Below are 26,426 nucleotides of genomic sequence, written 5' to 3'. Positions count from 1 at the left end.
AAAGGCTAGAACTGTGTTGTCTTCAGCCAGTTGAAGGGAGGAAGACCGAAACGCTGCCTAATGAAGTACAAATAATGTCCATTTCTCCTGTACCTATGACTGATTTTTGATGCATTTCTCTCCCATCCCTTTCTACAGGAAAACCAATTCTACAAACAATCACAAAGACAAAAACTTACGTCAGAGAAACACAAATTAAAAATGTTCATCATGTAAGTATTGCCTGCGCCCGGCCGGGAGCGGGCAGGCCCAGCCCTCCTGCTCAGAGTGCTGGGGGGAGCAGCAGAGCATTCCCTGCATTAAACATTAAATATTAAACATTCCCACTGCGCCCCAGGGAGCGCGGGGGGGGACCAACCATTGATTTCCTCAGACAGGCGGGGGGTTTAAGGACCTGCTTGCTAAAATCTGGGCAAAGCTGCCCAGCCCTCCTGATTGATTCCCCCCTAAACGGTGGAGCTGGGGCTGTCGGGAGCCGTGCCCCGGTGGGAGCGCGGGGATTGCAGGCTGCGGCGGCTCGCGCTGTTCACCATTGACTAGCACCTCTTTCTCGTTTCTTTTTTAGAGCTTTAAGTTTCTGAGAGACTGATGGCAATATGACCTGCTAAATTTAAGGGTTGGAACTCTTGGTTCTAGAACTCCAGTTCTGTCTGATTTCTTTTTTTTTTTTTTCCTTTCCTTTCCAAGTGAGCAACAATATGACTGTCTAACGCATGCCTTATTTAGCCTCTCCTGCAAGGATGACCTAGCCAGATGAATTTTAATAATGCTTCCGTGTAGAAGGTGTAAACTCTTTTGGGCTTGATGTGCTGTGAATGTTGCTTTTTTTTCCTCCTTTCCTCTCTTTACACGAGCAGTAGCCAGGCGGGTTCACGCATGCGCTGTTTTTTACTTCCTGTAGCTGTTAAATTCGGCACCGCTCAAACCGCACCGCTGCCATCTAGTGAGACTTCTTTTGTAAAGTACAGCAAAACTTAAAGATATATACAGTATATATTTATATTTGGGGGAGGGGAAACCAGAAGTCGTTGTGGTTCATTTTGAAGCTGCTGATATTCATTCCTTACTGTATGGCTGGAAGGAGGGAGTGATACCGGGCCGGTGCTCGCAGCAGGGACATTGGAATTTTCTTAAGGGCTTTAACCATGGAGCGCGGGGTGTCCTGTGGGGCGTCGGGGCTGGGTGGTGCCAGGGGCTGCTGGTGGTGGTGGTGGGATGCAGTTGGAAACAAAAACAAACCTTCAGTTTATAAATATATATATATGATTGCTTTTTAAGTGATTTTTTTTTTTTTTTGTTAACTCATGTAAATTCTCAAATCCTTTTGCACTGATGTGTTCGACATATTCTTGTACATTCAATTCAGGCAAACTTTTATAATTTTTTTCTTTTTTTTTTTTTTTTTGTTTTGTTTAAATGATGAAATGTTACAGCATGGTGATATTCTATGCAACTAGTTATTCCTCTTTAGTTTGACACTGTAATTTCTCATGATTTAAAGATTGTAGAAATAGACCTACCAGGGTTCTCATGATGTGCGTAACTGTAGCTGCATGAACTCGTGTTCTGTGTATTTGTTGAAGTGCAATGATGTATAAAAAGTGGATTCACCTGTTTTTAAAAATAAAACACCGACAAAAACCGCTGGAGGCCTTGTTGTTCAACCTTTAATCAGCAGAGCTGTGTGCACCCTCAGGGTGCCGGGTGTGCCTCATTCCTTGGCCAGTCTGTGCAGCTCCTTCTCCACGTCCTCCACAAAGGCTGGGAAGTGCTGGTCCATGAGGCAGAGGCGGATGAAGGTTCCCAGCTCTCGGGCGCTCCAGGCTGGCTGCTGCAGCGCCGGGGGCAGCTCGGGCCGCTGCCGCAGCACCCACTGCCAATGGAAGGTGGGAAAGGGGCCCTGGCTTGGGACACAAGGACACGGCCACAGCCCAGCCCTCCTGGATGCTGCAGGAACACAGAGCTGCCTGGGTTTGATGCTCTTGGAGTGCTACCAGTCAGCTGGGATTTCTGTGTGGGAGCTTTTCTCTGATGCCCAGGTGGGATTCCAGTGTAGCTTTTACACACTGTCAAATGCCCCTGTGATTATTTCAGCTGGAAATGGACCCTGGAAATGCCAAATTCCTGGGTGCTGTGGCTTCCTGCTGGGTATCCATTCTGTAACCAGTGTACACTCTTTATGAGCTCTACATGCTGCCATATGGATGTGTAGGGATAACCAAGCGTGCACTTCCAAGCTTTTCATTTAGCCAAATGTTTTTTAGAAGTAAAGTATGGAGCTTTTATGTAAAACTTCCTTTTCATCCCTGTTTAATCCCCTCTCCCAGCTTTTCCACATGGTGGTGGGAGAACTCCGGGCATCGTGCACTGGGGTTGGAATGTGGTGACCTTTGAGGTCCCTTCCAGTCCAACAAAGTCTGGGATTCAGTGCTCAGCCAGTGACTATGAAAGAAGGGCAAGGAAGACACAGAGAAGGAACTGCACAAAACCAGAGAAGAGCAGAGTTTTCTACTCATCTGCTTCTGCACTGGCCTGAATTCCAGTAAATGAGCAACAGTTGACTTCAGGTATTGACCCAGAACTGCTCAGTGAAGCTATCCATGGAATGTGAGGATGCTTTGCTGTGGGTCAGGGTTGAGAAGGGTCCAGGGGAACCTCAGAGCCCCTGTCAGTGCCTAAAGGGGCTCCCAGAGAGCTGGAGAGGGACTGGGGACAAAGGAGAATGGGTTCCCACTGCCAGACAGCAGGGTTAGATGGGATATTCTGTGATTCCTTGATCGATATTTTCAGGCTTCAGCTCTGATCTGCACGAGTCATTTCTGCAGAGTCAAACCAGTGCCAAAGCCATTCATTTGGATGTTGCCTCTGGGTATTTCTTTGCTCTCAGTGTGTCATTTGTTCCTATTCAAACAGAGTGATTACACCACCAAACACCTTGTTTTGCTGCTAATTCCCTGGCTCTGGATCATTACACAGATCCAGTGTTTTGCTGGTGTAGATGATGGCATCCCAATGCTCAGGAAAGGCATTTCCCAGATGGAATCTGAGACAGCTCATTCTCAGGCTCAGTTACAGACTCTAAACAGGAGATGTTTGTTTTTTACCTGTGCAAGCTGTGCTACAGATCTTCTTTCTCCAAGGCTTGTGCAGGAGTCTGGGAGAGGCTCATCTGGCTAGAAAATACCAAATGCAAATAAGGGCTTGTTACCAAGCAGAGAGTGGGTATGTGCAGGGGGGGGAAGCAGTTCCATTTTTAGCACTGACGGGAAGGGAATGTGCTCAGCTACCTTCTGCAGTAAAAAGACATCTTTTTATGGAACCTGCATGCACATCTGCTCCAGTCTTTAAAAATGAAAGACATGACAGTTTAACTACAGGCCTGTTAGCTCATTGCTAAACTGAAGTCACAAACAACTCCCTAGGAGTAACTTCAAAGAATGCTGTGGATGGATGCTCACAAGAGCACACTGCTTCTTTTCCATGGTCCAAATACCCAAGAGAGCAGAGATTTTGGAATAATCACCCTGGAAAATGCTGTCTGTCTCTGCCTTTTCCAGTTACCTCAGGACTTTATCTTGGAGAGAGGAAACCTGTTCCTCCTGAGATGGCTTTTAGATGTGCCAGGTTAGGTTAAATTGTAAACAGGCAGTTGTAGCAGCTACTACCACTGCAAAGCAGGAGCACACAGAAAGGAGCCAGGGTTACTTTGTGCTCTGATCATTTGTTGCCCTGTACAACTAATTTCCCAATTCCCATTTCATGCAGCCAGTCTCACAGCTGTGAGAAACTCCTCATGTGCAGCTCTGCCAGGCAGAGGTGAGTGGTTTAGGGTGTGTGTGGTCACTTACTGTGTGCTCGGTGTCCATGGCCTGGCTGTCCTGGCTGGGGCTCTGCTCCTCAGCCCCCTGCACCGGGAGGAACTGGCTGAGTTTGTGGACACAGCTGCAGCAGTGCTCCTCCATCTCCTCCCCGCAGCTGCCTCCGAACTGCACACGGAACATGCGGCACTCACTCTGCTCACAAGCACAGGGAAAGCAAAGCAGCTTGGATTAAATCCCTGTTTGTTGGAGTTAGGGAGAAGGCAATAGATTGTGGGTAACTGTGCCAATTTGAAAACAAAGAAACAGGTTTTCCTGCTGTATTTTCAGTTTTCCCCAGCAGCTTAACCAGAAGACTGTGATTGCTGATTTGAAAATCAGGGAAAAATATGCAAGAAAAGGGTAAGTGATGCAGGGCCACCTGTCACTAATGCAAGGTTTGGCCAAGTGGACAAGCCTTGCCAGGACTCAGCTTTTACACGTGGCAGGAAAATTAAGTTTTATTGCTGCTGCAAGTGGTATCCTGTAAGGGTGTGCCAGCTGTGCACCATTATTTGTGACAAGAAATGACACAGTAGTAAGGAGAAGTTAACTCTGGATCTGAACTAGAAATTCTGGGAATGCATGTTCCAGTTAGGATTTATGTTCCTGATGCAAAGTCAACCCTACCTGGTCTGCCTGCTCCTGTGTGGAGCTAAACCAACACATTCCGTTTGGCTCTCACCTAAATGTTCCTTGAACAGAAACCAGCATGTTGAATAGGAGTGCAGGAAATTCAATGCATTACTTCAAAGAGTGAAATGATACTAAAAATTATTGAAAACTCCCAGATAGCTCTGACCCCCCCAGAGTAGGTTGTTGGGCTGTACCATAATTGGTATTTTTAAGAAGTGCCCTGAAATGGGAATGGAATCTCTGGTGTGTGATAAGCTTGGCCTAAGCACCTTGAGCTGACATAAGGGAGTTGCATATTCAGTGTTTAGAGAGTGAATCAATGGAACTTTCTGTTTGATCTTGAAATTTCAATTTTAAAAAACTTAAAAGTACTAGAAAAGCAGCAAATTCTCCTTGGCCCAGCCTGGCTTATTTAGGTCTTTATCTTCCTGAGGTTCCAGTGTCAACCCCATTTTCAATGCCCATTTCAATCCCACACTGCTGGAACACCTCTCACTTTAAGGCTCCTGTCTCAGAGATGAGCCAGCCCCTGTGTTTACATGCCTGCTGCTTGAAGATGTTTAAAGCCCATAAAAAGATTTTTAGAGCAGGGTAAGCACAAAAGCCTGGCTCAGTGCTTTTTAAAGGGAAAACTGTCAAACTAATGTGAAGTGTAGCACTCGCTGCCAGTGCCCAGCTGGATTTGCCCTCATTAATTAATGAACTGGGGCAGCCTCTCAGAGCCTGGCACTGAGTGTGCAATGCCAGGCATGTGAGTTCTGATTTCAGTGACACAAAAGGAACTTGGCTGGAGTTTCCTTAGGACACTTTCAAAGAGCACTTGCTTGTTTACATCCCCAAATCAATTTTGAGGCCGAGCTGTTTGGACTCCCTTGGGTTTTTTACAAGGACTGTTAAATACTTTAGTTTGCAGTTCATAAACAACAGTGGACTTTGAAAATTAAACACTGTTCCTTTGTGGAATGAGAGCTGTGACATGTCAAGGTTTATAGCATAAACTGAGGACTGGGCAGTCACACCTGAACCACACAAAAGCTGAAGTCTTAACCCTGATGTCGTGGAATCATTACATTTGTACCTCTTCCATGCTGGGCTGGGGGGCTGAGCTCAAGGAAAACAATATGAAGGGAAATTATTTCTTGCAAAATTATTAAAAAGATTCATCTTGTTCCTGTTCATAGTTTTGAACTCATTCTGCTGGCTAAGAGCCCACAGAGCCCTACTGAAGGCATATTTGATGTGATGAGCAAGTTCCACTGTAAATGCACTATTAATGATTTACAAAACACAAGGAGTACAAGATAAACCAGAAATTTATCACAAGGATGAGCACAGAAGCTGCATCCACTGTTGGGATATAAAGTAGAAAAGCTGTGTGGTAAAACCACTGCAGCTGAAGCTGTGTGAATTTATGGTAAGTAAACACTGAGATGCACCACATTCATTTCAGACTGTTCCAATTCCTCCTTTCCTGAAGTGCCCCTCAGGGCTATGCTGGAGCCTGGCAGTGAGGGTGATGTTGGTTTTTTTTTGCTGGTGAGGAGCAGCACAATCCCTTGATGCTGCACTGGGGGACAGGCTCTGGTAACTGGGAAGGAACAGCCTGCAGGTCCATCAGAACTCATTCCTGCCCCAGCTGCCTTCAGGCTTTCCAACAAGCTGGTAGAAAGCAGAGTGCAGAGGTGTTTTGGTTTCAGGCATAACCCATGAATTTAAAACACTGAGATAGTTAAAGAGTATCAGAGTTCATCTAAGAACAAAAAAAATCCTGAGATTTTTACATAAATTGGTGAGAAGAAAGTGCTGTTTGATTACTTAAAGGCAAACCAACCACTTTTCATCAGGAGAGCTGAGTGGGTGACCAGAAAGCCATGTCCATTTGGTTTCCTTGAGTACCAAATACCTTAACCACCAGCCTGCTGCTGCGCCAGGAGCCACAGAATGGCTCAGTTATTGCTTGGTTAGAGAATTTGTTTGCTGAAGTGCAGTCTGACTCAGAGGAATCTTGGAAGAGATTTGCTTCATCTTTTTGTTAGCCGTGGCAGAGAGACTGGAAAATAAAACCAGTCTGGCTGTTTTAGCAGCTAATTCTCAGAGAGCAGTCTGAAAACTGAATATTAGCAGTTACAAAAGATATCAATATTAAATCCATTCTTGTTTAGTGTCTAGAGTAAAAAAAAAAATAAATTCTAATTTACATAGATAATTTACACCTTCTAGTTTAATGCAGCCAAAAGGGAGAGTTTTCTCCATCTCTGTGTTACATGTTAGGAATGTTCAAGCAGCTCAGCTCACCTTGGCCTGTGCCCGGAGCAGCAGGCACTCTGCTCTCCTCACTATCTTCAGCCACTTGTGGGAATCAATCAGGGAAAAGCCTTCCTGAAATAAAGCACAAACCAGTGGCCAAGCAAACAGCAGCACCCAGGAGCACAAGTTTAAGTTGTGTGAATAATTAAAGCTCTAATGAAGATCAGTCACTGCAACTACACAGTTTTTGGAGCTGTCAAACAGCTGCACTGTGGAAGTTTTACCACTCCAGGGAGTAAATCCAGTAACAACACTGTCGAAGTGTGTTGTGATTTCCATCCCCCAGTGTGCTTCCATGCTGTGGAAGCCCCTGAAAACCAGAATGAAGCAGCTGCGAGTGGACCTCTGAGCGCTGAAGTTGCCCGGGAGGGCAGCAGAGGGCAGGCGAAGCCGGGGAATGGCATAGCCCCGCTTTATCCCAGCCGCGGGGAGGCCTCGGCTCCGGGCAGCACTCAGGGAACCGAGCAGCAGCTTCATTCATTGGGTAAATTTGTTTTTATACTCCACTTGCATCACTATCAGTCCCTTCAAACTCGACAGGCTGCTCAGCCTCCTGTAAAAACACCTCAGGAAAGTGAAAAACTACTGCAAGGCAACGGACTGTGTCTCCCAAGGCACTCTGAGCCATTACTTAGCAAAGCCCAGGGCACACCCAGGCAAACAATCACTGTTAGGGCAGGAGGAAATCGGGCACCCGTTTAATCCAAACTCACAACACTTTCAATGACCAAGGGCTCGAGCCCAGGCTGTTTTCAAGGGGTCCTAAGGGTCAAACCCCACAAGTCACATCCATCCCAAAGGTCCAGTGGTGTTTGCCACAGTCACCATCCATGCTGGGTGGGTCCAGGCTGCAAAACCATCTGCCATTCTATTTTGGAACAGGAATCACCTCAGTGACTGCTGCTTTACTGTGCTGGCACTGGCTCCACAGCCTCATGCTGCAACTGCATGCAGATTTCTAGCTGCACTTCCCAAGGAATCTCTCAAAACCTGTGAAGAGCTGAAGCAAAGGCAGACTGGATGGCAGACCTGCTGTGACTGACTCCAGCAAGTCAACCAGCAGGGAAGCACCATTCCCAAAAAGCTGGGGTCAGAGGGAGAGAGAACTGCCCTGAGTGCTGCAGAAGCAGGTGCTGACAGCAGCTAAGAGGAACAGTCCCTTGTGGTGTCTCTCTGCACTAAACACACTCAGAGTGCCCTAAGGCAGGGCAAGCTAAGCAGGAAAGGCCTAAAGGTCAGAACAACAGGGAGAGATCACCTGGTGAGCAATGGGGAGGCTGAACCAAGGCACCAATGCTGTCAGAGAAGCAATTCCAAACCATTCCCTCCCTAGGCCACTGTAACTTGTGGCCACCTGTGCTTGCTTTGTTCATTTCAAGTTTCAGTTTTGGAGACACACCAACTGTTTATTTAAATATAGCTATTCCCATATTCAGTCTGGTTTTACAGTGTTTTTCCTTTCACTGGTGATGAAGGTTGAACAAATGCTGTCTCCTTAAAATAATAACTGTTTTCAAAGAAATTATAGAAGGCAGTCACTGTTTAGTTTCCCTACCAACTTTTTTATTGTTTCCCACATTCTTTTCTATGTTCTGTTTCTGAGGTAAAACAAGTGGGGAAAACCAGCATAGGGAATTTTTATTTATGTACTCCTGCTTACCCAACTCTGACCCCCAAATTCGATTTAACTGAGATTGAAGTTTAACCACTTTAAAATCATTGTCCCTGTATTCCCAGAATCAGCCTGGTTTGGGTTGAGAGGCACCTTAAAGCTCATCCAGTGCCACCCCCTGCCATGGGCAGGGACACCTTCCACTGTCCCAGGCTGCTCCAACCTGGCCTGGGGCACTCCAGGGCTGGGGCAGTGCACGTGAAGTCGGGTGAATGAATCAGAGCAACAAAAGGGAAGAACACAAGGAATGTGTCCCTTGCCTGCTCGAAGGCAGGAGGATCTCTGTGTGGGGTAGGGCCTGGGCACGGCAAGGCAGTAATTTGGGATTGCAGCCCAGGTGATGGACTGACCCTGGACACGCTCTGCATGTGGGCGATGGCGCGGCGTTCCCTTGGATCGGTGCTGCCACCAGGCTGCCAGAGCAGGGAACGGAGCGGCCGGTCCTGTTCCCTTGAGCCAGCCAGGCAGGGGCAAAGCCAGAGGGCAGTGTAAGATTAATCAGAATATCCCCAAAACGCAGCCTGGAACGGGGCAGGGACACGAGAGCCCAAATGGTCACCATGTGAAGAGAGAAACGGCAGCACTTAATGAACTTTGGGCATCAGTGTTCAGTCAGGCACATACTCCTGTTGTTCTCCACATGTGAACTCCTAACAAAAGTGGGGTAAAGGAAAACTCTTTCCTACATCTGTGATCAAAATGTAAGTTTCTCCCAGGGAGGATTGAGTGGAATTAAGCTGAAGGGGAAAACAAAGCTAGATGTTTCCCAAATGTTTTGGAAGCAGCAAGATGTGACCACAGCTGCCACAAGGCAGGAGCCAGAAATGCTGATCCAGCCTCACAGCCATGGAGTCCAGCACCGGCTGAGAAATACTTTTGTTCTGACTTCACATTTCAGCATTCAGAAACCTGCTGTGCAATGAGGGCTGTGAGCTGTGCTGGAAGGTATTGGGGGTGTTTTATGAATATTTTTTATTGTAGCATTTAGAAACCCTGTGGTGCTAAACAACAGAGGAAAAGATTATCTAAGTTTTGTTAGACTGCAAGCCCATCTGAACAGAAAATGACTCTGTATCTAAGAAATGTTATTTGTGTAGCAGTTCAGCTATGCTTGCTTCCATCACTTCTTTGGACTCACTCATGCACGAGCCAGATGTTTCCAAACAAAACTCTCTGTAAACAATAGCTTAGGAGGAGAAGCTTTTTTCTGATCTAGTCTGTCCTTAAATCACAACCACTATTAAAAAAGACAAAATGGCATTTTTGTTTACATTTAGATGTTCATTAGTTTTCATTTATGTTATAGTATTTTGTTTTAATAAGGTATCAAATGGTTGTGTATTTTTAATTATTTTTTCCTAGAATAAGCAGTTTTCTATTTAAAAAGTACAAGTTCTTCATTAATGACTGTAGAAAAAAGTGGTGAAAATTGAAATTCTAACATAATTTCACTCCAGTCTTCATTACCATTTTTGTATCAATTTCCAATATTTAAGTAAGGCCAAATACATCAGGCTTGATTTCTGCAGCATGAGCTGTCTTGAAAATTGAGTCAAGATTAGAAGAGCCAACAAGAAGCAAAAATAAACCCCAAAAAATCCCCAAGCAAGACAACCTGTAGAGTGAGGGAAGCACAAAGTTGTCCCTGCAAACATTCCCAACCCTACCAATCAAGGCACAGATAAAGGAGTTAGGAATAAAAGGATGTGAAGCTTTGCATGATCCTTTTCTGAGCCTCAGTCTCCTAGACCCTTTCATCTTGGTCTTGAGCCTGACTGTGGCAGAGAACACTCATGGCTGAAGTCACTGGGCAGAGTGCTCCATGTGCACTATGGAGGGGTTTAATAGCTAGTTTGTAAGCAAAGCTAAGTTAATACAAGAAGTAATAATTAATGATTTTTAAGAATATCTATAGCAAAGAAAAAACCCAAACTGTTAGCATAAAAATAGATTTTCAAAAAGACATTAAAATTTTGATAAGTTAAATTACATATATAACAAATGTATATACATTTTATTTAATTTTTATAAGAATTTTGTTAGTTATATTAATGCTAATTGCTTTGCACCAATTAATAGAATAAATTACTTAAGATCACACTTCATTAAAAGTATACAAGCTAAAAAACACACCAAAACCCCCCTTTTTTCTTCTTAAACTCTAATCAAATATATTTATGTGACATCCAACCTAACAGTACCAGTGCACACAGGCAGGGAGAGTACTGAGGGAGGGAATACAGGACACCCAGAGCCACCCCTGAGGGGGCAAGGCAGAGAGTGGCTTTGGCCAGCATGCAAACACTGCCTGCAGGAGCAGGGCTTTGCATGGGGACAGCCCACAGCCAGCCAAGACAGGCCCTTACTCCAGCACACACCTTAACACTTCAGTGACATCCTGAGCTGTTTTAGGGATTTTTTTCCCAGGGGCACAAAGAGGGTAACTGGATGCTCAGGGATGAGCTGGCTGAAGTTCTTCAGGGCATCCCAGTAATGTATTTCTTCATTCTTATGTATAAAACTGTAGGGGGATCCAATATAAGAGATTAAAGGTAGAATAGAAAGCAATCTCACCCCTTAAGGAGTTGCAGCTGAGCCAATTATTAGAGATTAGGAACAGCCTGACTTCAACAGGCTGCAGCTGTTGCCAATAAGAAGAAGAGTGTTACAATCTTGTGAAAAAGAAAAGAGTGGGTTGGTTGGTTGAGGGGGAACTGGAGTCAGTTGTTGTGAGAAGAAGGAAGAGTCAGCGCTTAGAGGAGCTGCCTATGAAAAACAGCAAGGAGGTACAAAACTCCAGTAATATGGAAGCTTTGCAATAGAACAGCAACATCAAATATGTACTGGCCCAGGCTGAGAGCACACATCAAACTCTAGGGTCAATATGCTTCATTTTCAGACATCACTAATCTCAAAACAAAAATTCTAAGAGCTTAGGTTTAGAACTGGGGCAAGAGAAAAGGGAAGAGGAGGAGCCCTTGATATGGAACAGAAATGGGAAAGCTGGTGCAAAAGGACATTCTCAGCTGGTCCAAAACAATCACATCAACAGCACATGTTGAAATAAACATAAAATTGAGATTTTTAAACTGCAATAAATGTGGCACTAAATAATCCAACACAACTTTAATAAAAGAACAACCTTCTGTGGCCTTTCAGGGCTCTCCCACAAAGCAGCATCAGCAACCTGCTCACTGCCCAGCTCCCTGTCAGGAGCCCTCATTTACTGCACAGGGACCAGCTCTGCCCAGGGCACTGCTGTGAATCTCATCTGCAAAATTTGGTGCTGAGTTTGAGGCCCTGCAAAGAGAGCATCAGGAACATGAGGATGCCTGCTGAATGCTTGCCTAATTAATGAGCTAGAATCTACTGTACCCTAAGCACTGGAAGCTTATTGGAAGTCATGAGGGGACCAGGAGGGCACTAAGGATGTTCATCTACACTCCAAAAGATCAGGTCACAAATCAATTACTCTGGATTAATTTTATCCTATTAAGTAAGTCCTCTTCACAATTTTAATTTGTTTCATTTGTAGGATATTATGAGTTCTAGCACCAGAAATAATTGCACTGAATAAAACACCAAAATATAATTTCCATGATGTGTTGATAGAGAGGGGAAAGGAAATAAGAGTTGTGGTAAATGGAACATGATGTATCCTGAGCATGGCCAGAAATTACCAGAGATGCTGCTGAGATATTCCTGTAAAATTCCACTGACTACAGTATATAAGAATGAGGTTTTTTTACCATCAAATATGCAGTCTGTTAGACAACACTGCAGCAAAAACAGCTCCTAAAAATACATTATGCAATTTAATTCCAAATGAAGAATTTTGTTTAAAAAGAATAAAATGAAATAAAACAAATCAAAACACTCTTTAATTTGCATTATGCATCAGAGATTTTTATGTTCCATGCTCTGAAGTTCCATTTACCTCCTCTTCATTCCATTACACAAGGAATAGATGGTATTTCAAAAGGAAAACAGTTCTTTCTGTATTTATTAAAAACAACAGTTGTTAGGATATGTGAATATTTTATTGCTGTTTTATAAATATTGTTCTTAGAAACGGATCATAAAAGAGCCAGTGGGCCCTAAGGAAAGGTTTCTCAACTCTCCTACTTCAATAAAATCAAAAGGACTAAGAGAATATGTAAGTACACCCATCACAGACAGAATATTTTGATAGCAATCAGAAACACTTGAATTTTGTTCCTACTATGGATATTGATCCAGCCCTCAGCAAAACAGAAACTTTTCCTCCCAACTCTCAGTTTTGTGCAAATGTTGTTCATAGGTGAGAAACAGAAAAAAAAATCATTTTATTATTCATCAATGAAAATGTTACAAAAAATTGAAGTTGTGCACGTTGGGAAGGAAATGTGTCCCTGTGACCCAGATCTTGTTCCTGTGCAGAGGTACAAAGCTCCAATAATTGTTATCCAGTTCCCTCAAACCAGGAGCCTGGAGCACATCAAAAGGGCTGCAAAGTAGGGATTAGGAGAGAGATCAAAAGACAAGGCACCAGCAGTTGAAAGGATGCAGTTCTGTGAGCACACCAGAGGGAATTTCAATTTAAGGCAGCCCACAGGTGTGGGAGGACACCTAGGCAATCCAAGGGACACAGCCCAGGCTGCAAGAGGAAATGAGAGCACAAGTGAAATGGTGCCAGCAGCTGCAGCATTCCATCAAAGCTGCTGCATTCCCTGTGGAGCAGGAGTTGTGCACCATCCCCTCTGACAGAAGAGGATAATGGACCCCCAGTGAGTGGATCTGGAGTGTGACAGGCTCCAGGCACGGGCTGTACTTAGTTGTGCAAAGCCTGCTTAAATATTGTGACAGGTTTGTGACAGCACTGACAGCTGCACTGGGGGGAGACAGAGCCACTGGGATTAACCATTTCTGATGGTTTCTGCAGGAAAACATAGCCTGAGCAGCACTGCAAAGTGGTCTGCTGTTATGTGGCACCTCAGGAAGGAGTGTGCAAAATGCCCCATCCCTGGAAGAGCTCAAGAACAGGCTGGGTGGAGCTCTGAGCACCCTGGCACAGTGCCAGTGTCCCTGCCCTGGCACTGGATGAGTGTAAGGTTCCCCCCAGCCCAAACCATTCTATGGAAAGGAGCAGAGAGGGGATTTGGTGGGGGTTTCAGCCCCTCAGGTAGGCTCCAGAGGACAAGTGGGAGGACTGCAGCTGTTCCAGTCTCAGAAACACACAGTCCCAGTACATACCAGTCTCACCAGTTCAGTCCTGCAGGCACAGAACACACCAGTGCCACCAGCCCAAATACTCCAGCTCGAAGAGCTGCACCCAAAGCAATCCACAGGCTGCAAAACCAACTTTATGTAACTTTTCTTTAACAAATTCTAAATGTTAGTCTGTCAACTTTAAGGCTGGCACAGAAGCATTGCCCAAATTAATGTTTGAAATAAACCAATACAAGTTTGTTGTTTTTTTTTTCTTTTGAAGTCTCAGTACTGTATTTTGGTCACATCTACCAAGCATGTCTGTTCCACCTCTCCAGCACTATTAGATAGCTCCCACAGTATCTCAGTGTCTCACAGAAGCTGCAACAGTCCTGATACATCCCAGAAATTCCTCATCTGGCATTTCAAGCAAAGCAGCTGCCTGAAAGCTTCAGTGGCCACTAAACACAAGAGCTGCAAGAAAGTGCTTTTCTCAGCCAAGTTTTTAGCAGTTTTCTGATCCCCCATCCTTCCCCACAGCACACTTTGATCTGCCCTGTTACTTGCCAGATTCAGCCTTTGCCAGCCAAGTCTCTGAAGGGCTCAAGCTCTGGGTTGTGCCTTTTCTGCACCTGGGGTAGTTATCAGAAGCTGCTGTTGGTTTTATATGTTTACTTCCAGAGAAATGTCAGTTACTGGTCACTGACAGGAACAGGGGCATCCTGCACTGAGCCATTCCAAGCACAATGTGGGAAGAGATGGCAGCAAGTCTCATTTTCATCCACATTTTCAAAACCTCTTTCCTTTTTTCTTATTCAACACAACTGCTAAAATACTTTCCACAGTCCCTTTTTACCTTGTCCTCACTAAATGAGCTGAGGGCCATCCACAGCAGCAGCTCTCTGTTAGCTCATGCATTAACTATTCAGTGTTCCTAACACACAGGCCAAAAAAATTCAGAGGTATCCATGGTTCTGCCCTATACTTAAATTTCTATGAGTTTATGACCCTTTAAGAGGCACAGTAAAAACTAATTTATAAGTTTATACATATTTAAAGCTGCAACAGAGTCTCTTATACATTCTGTTAAAAAAGCTTTGCTATCTTTACGCTGCAGCATCTTCGAGTGGTTTGTAATACCTTCCTAACACATTTATCAGCCAGCTCCTACTCGTTATCACCACTGAGTACTGGTGATGTGCACTGAACACACTTAATTCCACCTTCCAGCAAGGTCTCCTGTGTCAAACCCACTCCTTCTAGACAGAATTTTCTTTGTGGTGTCACTGGGAAATCTTCAGTTTAGTAGCTGGTTTTGCTTAAGCAAGTGCAGGCTACAGGAAAACCAGCTGACACAAGTTTGGATTTTGTCTCCAGAGATCTTATGTGGTATGTTAAATCTCATCATCCAGCATAGAAAATACAAACCCTTTGATAAACCAGATCATCAAACCAAAATGCTAGCAGGTCATTGGCAAGCAGTCAGCTAGACTATCTAGCAAATTATAGTTTTACCTATTTCTTAACAGTGTTTAGAAATTTTCCTGTTTTCTTAGAAGAATCGTGAAACAAAACCCCAAATATCTTTCAACATCAGCAACACTTAGCATTACCTCTTAAAGTTTTTTAGAACAGCAGCAGAAATGTGGATCCTCAGCATGAAATACTGCATTTAGCATTATTCTGAGAAATGTGAAGGGAAAGCAGCACATGAGAATTACCATGAGCAAAACTAAATTGACAGTTCCCACTCAGTGGGAGAGAAGATGAAGCTGAGAAAAGAAACCAAGTTAATACTGATGGCAACATGAAGGAAAAATGTTCTTTATACATGACAAACTCACCAGCACTGTTCGCCCTTGGGAAATAAAGAAATGGCCAGACTCCACAATGGTGAGGACAAGAGGGCCTGATTCTTCATTTGATTCAAACACCTTTAAAAAGACAGACAAAGGAAAATCTGGCCCTGCAAGAACAGAATCTACAATTCCCATTTCTAGTGCCAAATAAAACGTCTCAAAGGTCACTGTTAGAAGCCAGGTGTGTAATCCATATCTCACTAATGCAACTTGCCCTTCACTCCCACAGACAGGAGGCACATTAAATGATTTTTTTCACTAATTATACCTCCAGATTTAACTTCTTGGGACAACCCTCTGGATTCTTCCACCTTTATCTCTAGATTTTAATACCAAAGGTTACTGCTGAATGAAGGAATAAAAAAAAGTGGGCCACTAACACTCTGATGTGTTGCCATTAATAATTCATGAAGTAAAAATCTCTCCCGATTCCTGCTTTAGCTCTGGACTCGCAAAAAGACACCTGAAAGACCTCATTTATCTGAGTTTGCCTCACAGCAGTGTCAGACACCCCACACCGTCCCACCACCCTCCCCGCGCCGCCGGCACCTTCCAAGAGGTGTTCCGCCCCTCATCGTCACCGTCCTTCGGGGGGAGGAAGCGACCGTAGCGCTTCAAGGGCCACACTGTGGCGCTACCGAGGAGGGAGGTGTCGCCGGAGCTGCCCGGCGCCGAAGCCAGTCCAGGCTGGGAGCCACGACCGCCGCCACCAGCCGCCATTTCGCGCTGAGGGGGCTGAGGGGCTCTGAGGGGCTGAGGGGCGGCGGGCAGCGCACGGGCGCTGGGCGGGAAGCAGCAGCCAATAGGAAGACGGAGAGGGCGAGCGGCGGGAATTGTTCGCCAATCAGAGCCAGGCGCGCGGGGCTCGCGCCGCGTCTTCTCTGGCGACGCGTTCTTGTGAGGGGCAGTTGCTTCTTTCTCCTCAGCGTTACGCGCACATTTCCTGGCTCCCTCCTCTCTTTCGTCTCCTTCTTTTTCTTCTTCTTCCTCTCCCACTCCGAGGGCAGCGTGGCTACAGCGTCTCCCTGCTCCCAAGCAGCCCCCGGCCGTGCCGATGTGGCGGGTCCCCCTGTCGGCGCTGAGGGGAGAGAGGCGGGGCGAGGCCGTGGCCGCCATTTTGTGGCGTGAGGGAGCGCGGTCGGCCCTGCGCAGCGGGGAGGAGGACGAGCATGTGAAGCTCTCGCTCAGTTGCTGCTCCTGTGACATGCCCGTGGAACCTGGCTAAGATGTCAGCGTGCATCCTTCCTCAGGTAGAATGTGACAAGTCCCTGTAAAAACGCTGTCCTACACTCTCAACTCCCTTTCTATTTCTTGGTGGCGTTCGCTTCCTAAAGTTGCCACAGGGGTTTTTGTGGTACCTGAATTGAGGTCTGTCGAAAAAAGCTGTTTTCAATGTGTGAGATAGTTTTAGCCAGTGTGAGCAAACAGCTGGATTAATAAATCAAAATTGCCCTCTCCTCCCCATGTCAGCTATTAGGTGCTTCTACAATGATGTAATGCTACACTTCCCTTGGACAAAGAGTCATGGTGACATGACTGCACTTTGATATTCCATTTATAAGACATACCTTGGTCCATTAACATTAACAATGAGCTGGTTGAGGTCCTTGAGGGGGCCCAGAGGAGCCTGGTACCATTCTGGACTGCCCCAAATGGGCTACTGGATGCCCATCACCATGAGTTAAGCCATCCCCTACCCTGAGGGTGCCATCCCAGTTCCTTTAATCCCTGTTCTGTACATTGCCCACTGCAATACAATACACCTGACCAAGATGAAACTTGGGTAAATAATCAAATTAAGCAGGAAAAAAAAAAGTTTATGGCATTTTTTTCTGCTTTTTTTGCCTGTATGCTTTGCATTGATGATGTTGTGTTGGCTGATATAAATAAAATTAAATAACTACTGTCTCATCTGAAGTAAAACCTTCAGGAGTGAGGTTAACCTATTAAACTGTGATGGTTTAATCTGCATAGTTTAATCTAGATGGTTTAATTAGAAAATATTAGATTGACATTTATGTCCTGTGGCCCTTGTATTTTTCATCTGATGCTGCACCCGAGAGCCAGTTTAGCATCCAAGGAACTATTTCCAAAATAAACAATTTTACAGAGTTTCCAAAAGGGAGGTGTTTATCTAAGCATTTTGCAGATAGGGAAAGGCAGGCAGAAAGGCATTAAATGACTTGACAAGGTCATCCAGAGACATCGGTAATGAAACAGGGAATACAGCGTGGGCTTCCCAGCTGCCAGTTGCCTTCTCTAATCACTGCTTCCCCACGAGGCTTTCTCAAATTGTTCTTGTCAAACGTTCAGAATTTGCCAGTAGACTTGGGACTTTCTTGGAATCTATAGAAGCTGAACATTTTTGTCAGAGAAAAAAATGATGAGAACATGTAGGTAAAATATTTTCCCCTATTTCAGCAGGAAACTGTTTGCAGCATTTATTTTCTGTGGAGAAGAATGATTTTTGGGCATAAACAAAACAAAAACTTAATATTTTACTAAAGCAGAAATGGCAAAGTGTGAGTTTGAGAGAGACAGATGGAAACCAAGAGCATCAGGTACTTCAGTCTCCTCACAGATTTTTGCTTTATTAGCCTCTGCTAGTTTGCTTCTACTTTTTGGACATGAATGTGTTATTTTACATATAAATATATATATTTATAAAAAGTCAAATGAGCATTGTGTTGAACCAATACACAGATTCTAATTTCCTTGGGGAGCTCTGGATTCAGAGAGCAGACATACAGGAAAATGGTTAAAATGTGGTTTGATTTTTTTTTTTTTTTTGTAAAAGGCTACAGAAGCTGCCAGTTTTTAAAAATTATGGAATAAAATGTAGGAGAAAGAGACAAGTAAAAGCTGTCAGGAGACTGACAGGTTAAAAGGTGTTTTATAAGAGATGAGATGGCAAATCCCATCTAGATGCCAAGGGTTTGTCACTGCTGTGTGCTTCAGGTTTGCCTCAGACTTCACAGGCTGCAGTGGCACAAGTTAATTTTCTCACTGCAGAAGTATCTGTTAATCTGTTTCTCCTGTTAATAAATGAGAGAAACTGCTAAAAGCAGAGCTCTAGGTGCAGGGACGGAGATCCCTCCTTACACCATATGGATTTGATAATGTGCTGATAATTGTTAGATGTACAGCAGTCGATTCTTGTGCTGGGTGTTTTGCTGAACAATCTGCATTAATGATTTTTAATAATAATGATGGTGATAACAGCAGCAATAAAATCACATCACCGTGACTTTATTGTCTGGTGTGAGCACAGATTTGCCACAAGTGCTGGGGATGGACTGGAGGAGCTCACACAGATTGGACAATTAATGTATCAACACCATCGAGGGTGCCAGATCCATGAAATGGATCAAAATGAGCAACAAAAGGTGCTTTTTAGCAATTCTGGAGTTTCCCTGTGGTACTGACCACTTCCCATCTGCTTCTGCCCAGCTGTGTTCAAGGCATGAATGGGATTCCTCACAGTGGCATAAATCAAAGGCTTGTGAAAACGTTCTGTTCAGAATATTGGATTTATTGCTTTGATTGCTGTAATAATTAGTGCTGTCTTGTGCTTTAGTTGCTTTGTTAGTAGCTGTGGTATTTCCCCAGGTTCATTGCATTAATTAACGTTTCACAAGAGTTGTTCCTGCTTTCCTTGGAATGTGGTCTGTGGGCAGCAGCCTCCCTGCCCAGGTCTCTCAGTGCTGATGAAATCTCAGCATCTCTGATTTCTGCACAGCATTTCTGTGCCCTGCTCTGCCCAAAACACCTCCTCCAGTCCTGTCAGCCTGATTTAGCCTGGGGGCAGATGAATTTGGAGGTTTCTGTTCTGGTACCATGGCCTCTGCTGACCTGGGGACTGTCAGGTGGTCACACACTCACCTGTGGGAGCTGCAGGCACTGAATTTTACTCATCACTTTTATGCTGTTCCACTTTTTTCCTTTATAAAATCTATCCCTTTGCAATAAGCTTTATGTTTTCAAGTGACAATCTGAGGCCAAATCAATGTGTATCTGATGCTGTGTACTGCAAGTATCAGTGCAAGGTAGAAGTAAAGTCTGATGAGTTGTGCTTGGCACCAGAGTCCCACAGAATCCCAGAATGGTTTGGGTTGGAAGGGTCCTTATTAGCCAATCCAGTGCCATTCAGTGCCATGGGCAGGGACACCTTCCACTGTTCCAGGCTGCTCCAAGTCCCCATGTCCAGCCTGGCCTTGGGCACTTCCAGGGATCCAGGGGCAGCCGCAGCTGCTCTGGAAAAAAATTCATTCCTGCTATCCCATCCAGCCCTGCCTCTGGCAGTTGAAAACCATTGCCTCCTGTCCTGGCACTACCTGCCTGTACAAAAAGTCCTTCTCTATTTTTTAAGCCTCCTTCAGGCCCTGTCAGGGCTCTGAGGTTCCCCTGGAACCTTCTCTTGTCCAGGTGAGCACCCCCATCTCTCCCAGCCTGGCTCCAGAGCAGAGGGGCTCCTGCCCTGAGAATGTCTCTGTGCCCTCCTCTGGGCTGGCTCCAGCAGTGTCAGTCTGTGATGTGCTGAGGACCCCAAGTAATTTGCAGTTACACTTTACAGACTCTTTCCTGTGGCCATATCAAGATTAAGATTGGCTTGAGAATCCACCCTTCAAGCACCATGAGCTCCCAGCTGAGTGTCGTCCATTATCCTTTCTATTTTCAGAAGTTACTCAGTTGTAGTGTATCTCCAAAGATTGATGCCATAAGTTCACATCTTGTTTCTCTTTATCTGAGGGGTGGCATTCCTAACTTGTCAAATATCACATTCCTCAGTGACACCTTCACTGGATGATCTTTAAGATCCTTTCCAACCCAAACCATTCTATGCTCCTTTGATCTTACTCCCCAAATGACATAATTTAAGAAGGTGTTGGAGCTTCAGAGGGCAGCTGTGGCAGCTCCCAGAGCAGAGCCTGTTATGGGCACCCAGAGGAGCTGTGTGGATCTGTGGATCGTGGTTATCACAGCCATGGGCAGTGCTGGGGTGTTTCAAGCAGAGCCAGCAGCTGGGAACAGCTTGGTGGCCAGAGATGCCACAAAGGCTTTATCTCCTGAGGCCTGTGTGGCAGGCAGGGATCAACCCTGTGCCAGGCCTTTGGTGAGCAGGTGCTGGGGACAGAAAGCAGAGTTGTCCTCTGTCCCTCCGTCAGCAGGGACACACCGAAGCCAGCGTGATGCCCTGACTTCATGGTGTCTTTGACCTCTTTGTGTGATTTGAGACTCTGATGCATAAAGCCTTGCGCTTTTTCCAGAAAAGGTCACATTTGTTCAAAACATAATTTATTTGCATTTCCTTTATTTTCTTGTAAATTGTCTAACTTTAGCACTTGGGGCACAGATGAAGGAGCTGCTGCCTCACAGATTTGTCATTTACATAAAAACCCCACCCACAAACACCCTTCACTGTCAGTGCATCTGTTTTGCTGAGTGCTTTTCATTTTCCATGACCTTGAAAACATTAGGGCGTTTATTAATTAATTCAGATTTACAGCTGGGTGGAGGGGAGAATTGCAGATTGGAGATAAGCAATTTGTTGTGTGCCCCTTATTTGATGAGGATTACAGGAGAAATAGTCCAAGCCATTGCCAGGACTTCCCATCACAATCAACTCTGTTTTTCATTTAACCACTGGATGAAGAGTGACCCTAGCAGGGGGAGAGTCTGAACTTAGAGGGTTGTTGAAAACTGAATTCCTGACAGTCTTGGATGTGAAAAGGAGCTGGAATTAGCTCTGCTTTTAACTCTTGCACTGATTAACTCTGAACATTTCCCAAAGTAAACCTTTACATACTGCTATATAAACACAGCAGTAAAAGGAATTCTGATTTGTTTCTTTCATAAAGAAAAATCAAAATTTTTCCCTTTCAGGTTGCATTTTACTGATTTTAGCAGTTCTTGCAGTGAGCTTGTAGAAGAAAATACATCTTTGATTCTTCCTTTAAGCCTCAGTCCCAGAGCTGATGTCAGGGAGAGATATGTGTGCATAAAGAGGAAGAAAATGTCTTGAACTTCTGTGCATTCTCAAAGAAGGATATTCCCTCCTCACCACCTTAATTCTGAATTCTCTTTCTAGACTGCTGGATTATCATGTGTTCAACCAAGGATTTAGTGGAGCAGGTGAAGAGAGGACTCTAAATATCTCTAGCTAGTGTAATACATCTGTGCCTCTTTGTGCCTGAATAGAATAAAATGAAATAGAATATTATGTTTCAGCTCCTGTTCCTGATATACAACATTTTAAAATAGAGAAAAAATGTCTAATGTTAGTGGCATGAGATTTTGGCATGCACCTGAGCAGTTGCTGTGCCTTCAACTAATGTGGCACTGAAACCTGCCTTGCCACGTTCAGCTGTCCCTCTGACACCTGACTTGGAATCTGTGCCACATGAGAAGGAGCCTTTAGTCCCCTGAACCCCACACTGGTTAGGAAGCCAGCAGCAGAATGCTAATAAATTTAATTTACTTGCTTAATCTCCCCTGTGTTTTGTATTAATATGAATAGCATTACAGGAGCAGGGATGTGCTTATATAACAAAATGTTCTCCTTCAGCTTAAGGTTAATGTAGTTACTCGTATTTACCACACACCAAATGGGGGCTTAATCTCCTGCAGCAGTGACTTGTGTGGAAGTTCTGTTATGTGCCAGGAGCCTCTGAGCCAGGGACTGGGATCTCACCTCTGAGTAGCTTCCCCAAATCCTGGAGTATGAGATCCTGGAGATGTTCCTGTCTCACCACAGATGACACAGTGGGGATGTGGAGGAGAGCAGTATTATCCAAAGCATGGATTTTCCGTGTTTACTTTCCTAGCTAAAACGAGTAGAGGCCTCAGTTTTCTCTGTCACTCAGAGGCTCCTGCCTTGCTATTGGATTGCATATGGTACAGTGTAGAAGAGATGCTGTGCTGGAATGTACAGGACTGTTTTTGTTAATTAAAATGAGAGAGATTGATCATTTTTTCCTGTCAGGTTGCCTTGAGCCCACACCGATGGAGTCTCACTGGTGACTGCACTAAGCAGCCCTGCAATGTTTGACTCACAGACACCCAAGGAAAGAGGATGTGCCATGACTTTATCCTCTCTCAGTCAGCACCAGGCACAGGCATCTCCCTGTTTTGGGGTGCTCTCTTCCTGTATATCATAAGAAATTAATCTGTGTAGTTGTAACAAGTGCAAATATGGAATATCCCATCCTCCTGCTCTCCTCCATTGTCCCTGACTTCATAGAGGACATTTACCAAGTGGGCAAGCATGATTAAGCTTTGGACATGTCTTCAGGATACAGTTTTGTAACCCATTTTCATCTTTGAGCTTGCTTTGTACCTCTTGGACGTGAGCTGGCTTTGTTTTCCTGTTCTTTTATAGAGCCAAGATAATACCACCATTTCATAAACATGGAATAGCTTCTCTGTGCTTCATGTTTTTGTTAATTTTGAGACAGAAGGCAGCTGCTCAGTTCAGTCTAATTTATTTTCTGCATGAAAATGGAGAGATGTCTCTTGTCATTCTGTGCAGGATCTGAGCATGATTCTGATAATCCAGCAACTTCACAGCCTAATTTTGCCAGTTTCAGCTGATTTCTTCTGATACTGTTTGATAGAAGGAAGAGTGAGAGCCTCACTCAGTCTTATTTGTGGTTGTTACAAAACCTGGATAGACAGGGATGCAAATAAATCCAATCTTAGTTGTTATTCTCAGCAAAATATCAAGTGTGATAGCTGGAATGTCATTTGTGATGGAAGAGATTTTGTTTTCCTATCTCAGCTTTTCAGAGATAGAGTGTTTGCTAACGTTTAACAACAGCCTGATGTCAGTGGAAAACTCAGATGCCATTTGACATAAGCTCTCACATTAATCAAGAAAAATGTAAGTTCTGAGAGGCATTTCTGCTACCTGAACAGAAATGAGGCTTGGGGTTACAGTGGAAGGTTGGAGATCATTCTCACGCTGCTTTTTCTCCTCACATGCTGCAAAACAGTGTTTTCAAAACATAGCCCCTTGCAAAAAAAGCATTTTCATGGCTTCACTGCATTAATTATAAAGGTAGATGTAAAAATGTCTTAATCCCAGCAGTGCTGATGTCAAATAATTATTAGTGCTTTAAGAGGCTGATGGAGAATATTTTGACTTGAGGGTAAAGGACTGAAAGGGAATGGTTTTATATTTATTGTGCTGCCATTCCCAGTGCCTCAGAGTCTGCCTCCTGTGCTGTGTGGTGTGACTCTGGGATTGACAGCCACTGCTGCAGAGAATCTGCAGATCACCTAAACTTCCTACCGTGCTGGCATTTATTTCTTCCCCCAAGAGATGACTTTGGTGTGATCCCTGCACATCCTTCAGCAGGGATTTCATGTTCCCTGTAGAAGTAAGGTATCACCCAGGTTGCTGCATTAAATTCCCTTCAAAGCAGAAAGCAGTTTGCTGGAATGCTGGAATTGCCTGTTTGTCTGGGAGCCAGCCTAGAAGTTGTCTCCAGGATTTGTGCTTCTGCCATCAAAGTCCAAAGTGTCTCAAGGACACTTCAGTGCCACGAAGAAGGTGCTGAGTGAGGTGACCCTGCTTTTATCAGGGTGAGTGCTGTCTTCTTTTGTAGACATCTCACTCGTGGAGCAAAAGCCATTACACCACAGTGCCTCAGGACTCGAGATAGTTCCAGAGGCACTTGGAAAGTTTTAAAGGTATTGTTGGACAGTGCACAGCACACTCATGTTTGCAAGTGAAATTCAGCACTGTTCTTATTAAGAAACAATGAGCTTTTAAATCTGTCTGGGCTTTCCATTCCATTCAAAGCCATCTGTACCTGTTCTCCTCCAGTAAATTATGCAAGGTTTCTTAAAGTTTTATAAAGTAAAGTAGGATGCATTAATCTGAGAATTTCTTGTAAAACAAAAATGTATTCTGTGATTTAAAAGGTTTTATTATTTTTAAGAAAAATACAGAGCACACACCTGACTTTACAGAAACAAACAATTCATCTAGTGGTCTCTTTGCCATTGGGTGTTGTGGATGCCAAATGTTTATGTGGCTCTGCAAAGTAATTGGAGAAATGCCAGGGAAGAAAACGGTGATGGGCCATTACAGGTGGAGATGATAACCCTTGGAGCCAGAGAGTCCTGGAGCCAAAGGTTGCTTGAAGGTTTGAGAGTTTAGCAGGGAAGTGTTTTCATAGGATTTTCCTGCAAAAGGCTCCCAAGAGTGACCACTACCCCTTCCTCAGGGTATCCAGGGAGGTGGTGGATTCTGAGAGAGGTTTCCCAGGCACTTCCTGGCGCTGCAGAGAGCAGCTTGGCTGACAGGAAAGTCTTAGTGCAGCTTTGGGGTGAATATAAATAAGAAATGGGGAGGTAAAACCAGGGCTGGAAGAATGCAGCCTGCCACACCCTCGTGGTGTGGTCTCCCTCTTGCTCAGAGGAAACAGGACTCAGGAGTCCCTGTGAGGAGCATCAGGAATGTGCCCATTGGCTGACGTGGGAGACTGGACAATAACCAAATCTTTAGTCTGCACTTCTATGTCTGTTCATCAACTTCATTAACATTTTCTTACTCAAAATCCCATTTTTCTAGTTACTTCTTTGAGTGATAGAAACCATACAGAAATGTATGTTGTATTAGCCATGTATAATATGCAGGAAATCAAATCAGGCACAAAACCCAGGCACCATCTTTATTAATACTATAGTTTGGGGGGAGGGAGGGAAGCTATTTTATTCAAGCTTTTTAAAGGAATGAATAAAATCCATTTATTCATTCTTTTAAAATATCCAGACAACTCAAACTAAAAGCAACTCTCAGCATATCATATCCAGCAGCTGGGGAAGTGAATTTTGCACACAGCACACACATTATCCATTCCAGCAGCGTGCACACCTTTATCCTCTGTCTCCTACCTGCTTTCATAATGAGCCTTCCAGAAGCAAGAACACATGTCCTGAAACAACTTCTGAGGGTTACTTAATTGCTCAGTGACCTTTTCTGGATTTGCCAAACCGCTTAAGCTCAAGCACCACTCGTCAGTATTTAATGTATACTGTGAAGTGCCACTCAATTTTCAAATACTCCGTTCTGAACTTAGTTATTATTTCCGTGAAGAAGGATTTCCAGATTGCTCCCTGTTGGCAGAATGAAAGCAGATAAAACTGGCTAAATCCTCAGCTACCTGAAATATGCCAGGGGACAACCAGCAGGGTCACTTTGTCACATGTTTAGGAACTCAGAATTTTGTCTTGATATGGTTGTAAATTTGTGAAAATGACCTTCAGAATCAGAGGGTCAGAGACAACACTTGGGGAAAAAGTGTGCAGTAGATGATGTGAGCTTTCTCTCATTGAAACACATACAAAGCAATGTTTGCATGTCACTGTATCTAAGTGTTCTATCATATGCTCATAGATAGGGAAATGAATAATATTTTCTCCTGACCAAGGTCTCTGAGAAAAATAATAACGGAGAATTGACAGGTGAGTGTTTAAGGGCTCATCCTATTGCCCTGACCTCTGCAGTTGGTAATCCCTGAGCAGAGCCTTGTGTAATTCCCTTCCAGGAGCACTGCAGAATAACTGTGAGTTGTGAAGGGGCAATGAGATGATGTAAAGCTTCAGCCTTCCCCAAGTTCCTCTGGAATGGGCACCAGGAGGCAGCTCCCTTGGTCCCCTGAGACCACCTTGCATTTTACATGCACTGATGGACAATTTTCATATCAGCATTAGTTCATGAGCCACTTCATCCCCTCTTTGGATTGCACAAGCTTAGACACTCATGATGTGTGCATAACATTTTTCTAACTCCAGTTTGTGAGTCTGAGGGCTAGAAATACAACTTTTATTTACAAGAAAGCTGAGAATATCTGTTAATGATGTGACACCAAGAACTGAAGACCTCAGCAGATGTTACAGCTT

The 26,426-nt window shown here is 44.3% G+C and overlaps 2 protein-coding genes across 4 annotated transcripts in view; one reads left to right on the top strand and one right to left on the bottom strand.

The window, feature by feature from the left end:
• The window catches only part of NPTN (neuroplastin), a 42,426-nt gene extending 40,783 nt beyond the window's left edge, over positions 1-1,643 (top strand). Inside the window, exons 7-8 of one of the 3 annotated variants that reach the window (XM_050978419.1) lie at positions 139-212; positions 1,434-1,643. In XM_050978419.1, coding sequence (XP_050834376.1) covers positions 139-199 — 61 coding nt within the window. In that variant the 3' untranslated portion in view covers positions 200-212; positions 1,434-1,643. Of the gene's footprint in view, positions 1-138 lie in introns of all 3 variants that reach the window. The other 2 variants (XM_050978418.1, XM_050978417.1) reach the window with 2 other exon arrangements.
• Positions 655-16,238, bottom strand: REC114 (REC114 meiotic recombination protein). Its single transcript, XM_018923227.2, has 6 exons — positions 16,068-16,238; positions 15,504-15,593; positions 6,789-6,872; positions 3,849-4,013; positions 3,105-3,173; positions 655-1,873 (listed from the first exon to the last, which is right to left on the bottom strand). The coding sequence occupies exons 1-6, from the start codon at positions 16,236-16,238 to the stop codon at positions 1,712-1,714; spliced, it is 741 nt and encodes a 246-aa protein (XP_018778772.2). The 3' UTR covers positions 655-1,711.
• Between the last annotated feature and the right edge of the window lie 10,188 nt (positions 16,239-26,426).

The sequence above is a fragment of the Serinus canaria genome, chromosome 10, assembly GCF_022539315.1.
Source record: "Serinus canaria isolate serCan28SL12 chromosome 10, serCan2020, whole genome shotgun sequence".
Classification (NCBI taxonomy): domain Eukaryota; kingdom Metazoa; phylum Chordata; class Aves; order Passeriformes; family Fringillidae; genus Serinus; species Serinus canaria.
This window is presented reverse-complemented; position numbering and strand designations above follow the sequence as displayed.

Excerpts from the sequence above, each read along its gene's own strand:
- REC114 (XM_018923227.2), bottom strand. The coding sequence starts at position 16,238 with ATGGCGGCTGGTGGCGGCGGTCGTGGCTCCCAGCCTGGACTGGCTTCG. Across the intron at positions 15,594-16,067 it reads GGCGGAACACCTCTTGGAAG|GTGTTTGAATCAAATGAAGA; the intron begins GTGCCGGCGGCG and ends GTCTTTTTAAAG. Across the intron at positions 1,874-3,104 it reads CTGTAGCACAGCTTGCACAG|TGGGTGCTGCGGCAGCGGCC; the intron begins GTAAAAAACAAA and ends TTCCATTGGCAG.